Raw genomic sequence first — 5,393 nt, forward strand, 5'->3', positions numbered from 1 at the left:
AGAGCTATCGTGTTGTATGGGTATGCTAGGCCTCTTTTAAACTAATTGACTGGACATTATCAGAATGTAAACAAATGTTTGTCTTGGTATCTCGTATTAACCCCATAGGCCTACGCTTTCAGCCTGCAGATATATTAATGTCACATGGCGTTTTGAATGTTTGGATGACAATGAAGGTCAGGCTGACTGCCCCGACGTCTTTCACATAGAAGTATCCGAGAAGAATCATTTTAGTATCATTCCGTCTTTATTCAACCCTTTCTCTCCATCTAATAAACTTTATAAGTTTATTTGCTAGTATAAGTGTATTTGTACAAAAAAACTAAACAAACAATCAATCAGACATATGAACAGTCCTTTTTCTGTCATGGCCTCGACTCGATGCTGGCTCTCAGTCATATTCAATATTACATCCTTTTACTTCTTCTGTAAAGTTGTATTTTATATATTGTTTTTTTTTTCAAATGTATTTTTCATCGTTTGTTCAGCGCAGTTAGTCACATCACATGTAGACCAGGTTAAAACTGTTTTTATGGAATCGTCTTGTTGTTGTATCTACCGCTGATGCTGCGTGCCGGGCATGCCGTTACCCAGCGGGTTCAATGCCGGTTGGCCCCCAGGCCCAAGGCCATGGATGAGTACTCTCGGGACAAGAGGCCTCTGGAGACCGGGATGTGGTTGCTGCGGAGTCCGGTACATACTGCTGTACATTGCTGCGGCTGCTGCGGCTGCTGTTGTGCTGTCCATGGTGCCCAACAAGCTCGGGTGGTAGAAATAGGGCGACGGAAACATTCTTTGTAAAGCGGAATAATTTCCGGCTTCAGCCAGTAGCTCTAATCCGACCGCTGTCTGTCTTTTCCACTTCGTCCTGAAATCAGATCAAAATACAACAAATCAATTATTTAACTGGTTCAGACTCTGAGAATTCCCCAAACGGACCCTTAATTGGTAAGATCTAATTATTTGCAGCATGAATCGGTGATTATGCCTTTAATTAGCCTAGGCAAAGGACACATCCAAGAAAAGTTAGGCTTTTTCAAGTGCGCAGTGCCTATATTTAGTCTATAAGATCATAGATTAATTTCAGATCATTATTCCCTCACTTGATCCTTCTCTCTAGGCCTCACCAAGAGCACTGTAAACATTGGCAGGCTAACTTTAAGATGGTAGGCTATAGCCTAATTAGGCCTATACAATAATGTATAAAAACGTAGGCGTTGTGTTACTATCGGCTATATTGAACGAGAAATAAAACCGCAGGATTATAAAATGATTGCAGTCAAACCATATTTCGTCATTATATTGTGCTGTGTCTGTATTTATTTTGGCTACTATATGGGGGCCGGCGCTGTTAACACTAATCTTGGCTGACATTTGGGGAAATCTTAACACTGATGCCGGAGAGGCAAATTGTGCATTGTCAACATCATGTAGCGACTGTTCAGACATACTTTTATAACCCCAGGGGGATGTGTATTTCAATAACCAATACCACGTAATAAAACTGTGTGGGTTAATCTTGTAAATAAATATCCTTATGTGTCTAGGTCCATGGCAACCATTTTGATTAGACCTGTTTAACTATTCCTCTTGATCTGTTCTAAAGTTATTATACTGTACTGTATTGCACTCTATTCGATTCTATCTGTTCAGTAGTCCTAATTGTCTGAAATCCATGCAGGTTATGGGCCTGCATTTAAAGGCAACAAAAGCCTAATACAAAAAAAATACACCTAACTGCACATCATCCACAGGCCAACTCCTATTAATTATATTCCAGTCTAACGAAAATAACTAAAAAACAGCACATACTGCACAGCACTTACATCGTGTTAATATAGGCTTACATTACTACAGTTATTAAAATTATATAACATTATTATTAGTAGGCTATATTCATGTAAATAACATCACCACCAATAAAAACTAGCCTGATAATAAACACAAATAAGCTCATAATAATAGCCTAATAATAACAGAGATTATTTAAAAACAAAAACATTGTGAAGATAATGAATGATGTTTTATAATAGGTGTGACATACCGTCGGTTTTGGTACCAGGTTTTCACCTGTGTGTCGGTCAGGTTGAGTGCTGCCGCGAGGTCCATGCGATCCTGCACGCTGAGGTATTTTTGGCGCTCGAAGCTTCGCTCGAGTTGGTTGAGTTGATGGTCTGAAAAGGCCGTCCGTGCTTTACGAGGTTTTTTTGACCGTGATTGAGGACTATCTCTGCTACTTGAAATTTCCCGTTCATTCTCTTCTTTTGTTCCTGAATGGGAAAAATTATAAGTGATTAATAATTTTAGTTTTTATTTAGGCCTAATTCAAGCCTATAGTCCAATGAAAATAAATTTACAACAAATACGTGTCCTATCAGTTCTGAGCTAAAATAAGGTCAAAATATGTTTTCTAAAAATGAAAAATATAAATAAATTGAAATAAACAGATGCTTTTAAACTTTGAACCTGTTACAATAGTATTTTATAAAGCTGAGCAACCGAGTTGAAACTGAAGTACTGCATTTGTCAGACAGCCAGCCAGTCAGCCAGCCAGCAAGCAAAAATAAAAAAATCTACGGCCAATAAGAAATCCGGACTGTATTTGTCAACTTAAGTTTTTAGCAGTAAAACTGGGAAATCGATATGTCAATCCATCTCTATTTGTAGCAGTTTCTGCAGCGCTCGTGATCCGCCCTCTAGGAAGAACAATAATCTCTCTAATTGACACACAAGGGAGGCTCGCGCACCGGGAACATCTCGCGCCAGCCTTACATCTGTTTTCGATTCTGTTATGCTAATAAAAAAGGGCAACTGAAAATCAACCCTTTAATATCATTGTCTAATAAGACAGCCTTTGAAACATATACACAAGGTGGTCTACATTCAAGGCAGTTAGCCTGTACTGTACACTGTGTTTGAGTTTAAAAATAACTATACCGACCAAAGAAGCCTACTAAATAGCATTATCATGTGAATTAGAATTTCCATGTGCGTAAAATATATGACAAACAAAGGTGTTCTTCTTGTTACTATTATTTTTGAATTATTATGCCTATTGACCCAATTGACCTATTCAATTTGGTGGTTATTTTCCAATAACATTTTTCTATAGGCTAGGATACTTTCAACTTTTTTTAGGCACAGAAAATGCAACACAAATAGGCTTTGTATGTGAGCTTTGTATGTATTCTGCACACCATTAGCCGACTATGACAGCCTACCCAATAAAATACACGTTTATAAGTACACTGAAAAGCTCACTTACGCCATCCAATAACTAAACCATAAAAAAGCATACTAAACATTTCCATAGAGGTCTAAGTGTAACCTAAATATTCACTTACCGTTGCATTTCATTTCCATATCGTCTCTTTTGTCCAACTTGCTCCTATTTTCATCTTGTTCCAACTTCGGCCTGAAGCCGTCCCCACTGTCCCTGGCATTCTCAGGTTTGGGGGTGTGATGGGGTGACTGTACGCTGGTGCTGTAAGGTGCGCACGCTGCCAGGGGTTTGCTGTCGCCTAAAATGTCTTTGATTAAAAACGAAGAGGTGGCAGTCCTGGGGGCACAGGCGGCCCCGGCCCCTAGCTGCTGCGGCTGGGGCGATAGTTGCAAACTCCCTGGTTGGTTGTGGTGGTGGTGGTGGTGGTGATGTGGTAGGCTGTCTTGGAGCAGATGCGGCTCGGCGTGCTCCATGGTGACCGAGATGGGGGAAGAGGGGGCCGTTCCCACTGTGTCTATGTCCGAACATGACGGGGACGGGGTGGCCTGGCTCCGGCTGAAATCCGCTGTCCTGCTGTCGCCGAGGCGGAAATCTCCGTTCATTAGCGCGGTGTTAACAGAATTAGTAGCGTTGGATAAAATAGTGTCTATTCCAAAGTTCGATCCGCTGGAGGATTCCATAGTAAGAAAAGGAAATAAATACGGGGATTTAAGTCTTCATAACAACATTAAATTGTATCCTCCTTACAATTAAAAACTAAACGAAAACTATAAGAGAACATTAACAGAGACACATGTACTCCTAAAAGTCAAACGAATTTAAGAGTTGAAATGGTCAGGAAAATAAACAACAGCGAAATCCACGTTTTATATAAAAATACGGTCCAAGAATATGTTGCTACATTCAATAGTAAATCTGGAGACCAGTGGGTCTGTCTGTGTAGTCCACGTCCTTTGTTATGGGTAATGAACTTTCTCTCAAAGTTGTGGTGTGGATATTCGTACGGCTAACTCCTCAACATCACGCTCCCCTTTTGCTTGTAATCGTTCTAGTGTTGCTCTACAATTACTTCCTATACTGACGTCACGGCCACGGTGAGGGAACTAATATTTTCTACTTTATCATAACACTCTCCGCGTTTTCCTCTTCCTCTCCTGTCATTGGTTACAGCGTGACGGCCCCCGCACCTCACCAATCAGGGAGTTGTTTCTTTATCTTGACAATCTCGAGCCTGCCATTGAATTCTGGATGATCTTTTGAGCCATGCTTATTCGACTATGCCTTGGCATAAGCCTTCCTAGTGTAAGCAGAAAAATAAAAACCGAAATTGCTGTGTTTAAAATGGAGTGTTGAATAGAAAGGAAATAAAATGCAGCACTGGAAATTAATTTGCGTTAGTATGTGTTTTTACACAGTATTTGCACGAGTTGATTTGTTTTTATTAATAACAACCCAAAAAAATCTAACTAAAAGCGATTCACTATATTTTTTTCCAGCTACATAATTGCAAAATGCAACAATGTCTACAACCCTATCGAAATAGCTATTGCTATATCTGTCTGCTAAATAACATTCATGACATGTCTAATATGTCAATGGTTTATTTCCGTGACATGGAATGCATGAGACAGGCTCATAGAATCTAGACAAGCTCATAAAATCTTACACTCTAAGAAAAAAAGGTTCTAGATAGAGGCTCAATATACTGTAGAACCCATTTTTAGGGTTATTTGATCAGAACCCCAGGGGTTCTTGTTCACAGAACCAGCATTGGTTCCATTTAGAACCCTTGGGTTCCATATAGGGTTCTATATGGAACCAATTCCGGTTATATATTGAACCTTAAGGGGTGCCATATATGAAGCAAGCATTTAACTATTTTCATATAACTCATATAACTCGAACACTTTTCTAAGAGTGTAGAACGAACGCATGGTTGTATTTTTGTGTCAGACTTTTCTAACAGTATAGCTCATAACTTGAGGGAAATTATGGGGTGAATATTTTGGTGTAGACTATTTTCCAGATTAAGTTTAATCTTATTTCATCAATTGAGTATTGTATTGCTAGGTTTTCTATAATCCCAAACCTTACACCTAAGCAAACTATGTGTATTATACCAGTGGCAATACATTGCAGGGATGTGAATGGAGACAGAGAAATAGTGATA

The 5,393-nt window shown here is 39.4% G+C and overlaps 1 protein-coding gene across 1 annotated transcript; it reads right to left on the bottom strand.

Moving 5' to 3' along the window:
* Positions 1 to 251: 251 nt before the first annotated feature.
* On the bottom strand, positions 252 to 3,903 carry LOC139407670 (BarH-like homeobox 2). The gene is made up of 3 exons (XM_071151515.1): positions 3,345 to 3,903; positions 2,045 to 2,270; positions 252 to 868 (listed from the first exon to the last, which is right to left on the bottom strand). The coding sequence occupies exons 1-3, from the start codon at positions 3,901 to 3,903 to the stop codon at positions 556 to 558; spliced, it is 1,098 nt and encodes a 365-aa protein (XP_071007616.1). The 3' UTR covers positions 252 to 555.
* Positions 3,904 to 5,393: the final 1,490 nt, after the last annotated feature.

This window comes from Oncorhynchus clarkii, chromosome 4 (assembly GCF_045791955.1).
Source record: "Oncorhynchus clarkii lewisi isolate Uvic-CL-2024 chromosome 4, UVic_Ocla_1.0, whole genome shotgun sequence".
NCBI classification, from domain to species: Eukaryota; Metazoa; Chordata; class Actinopteri; order Salmoniformes; family Salmonidae; genus Oncorhynchus; species Oncorhynchus clarkii.

Excerpts from the sequence above, each read along its gene's own strand:
- LOC139407670 (XM_071151515.1), bottom strand. The coding sequence starts at position 3,903 with ATGGAATCCTCCAGCGGATCGAACTTTGGAATAGACACTATTTTATCC. Across the intron at positions 2,271-3,344 it reads TATGGAAATGAAATGCAACG|GAACAAAAGAAGAGAATGAA; the intron begins GTAAGTGAATAT and ends TTTCCCATTCAG. Across the intron at positions 869-2,044 it reads ACCTGGTACCAAAACCGACG|GACGAAGTGGAAAAGACAGA; the intron begins GTATGTCACACC and ends ATCTGATTTCAG.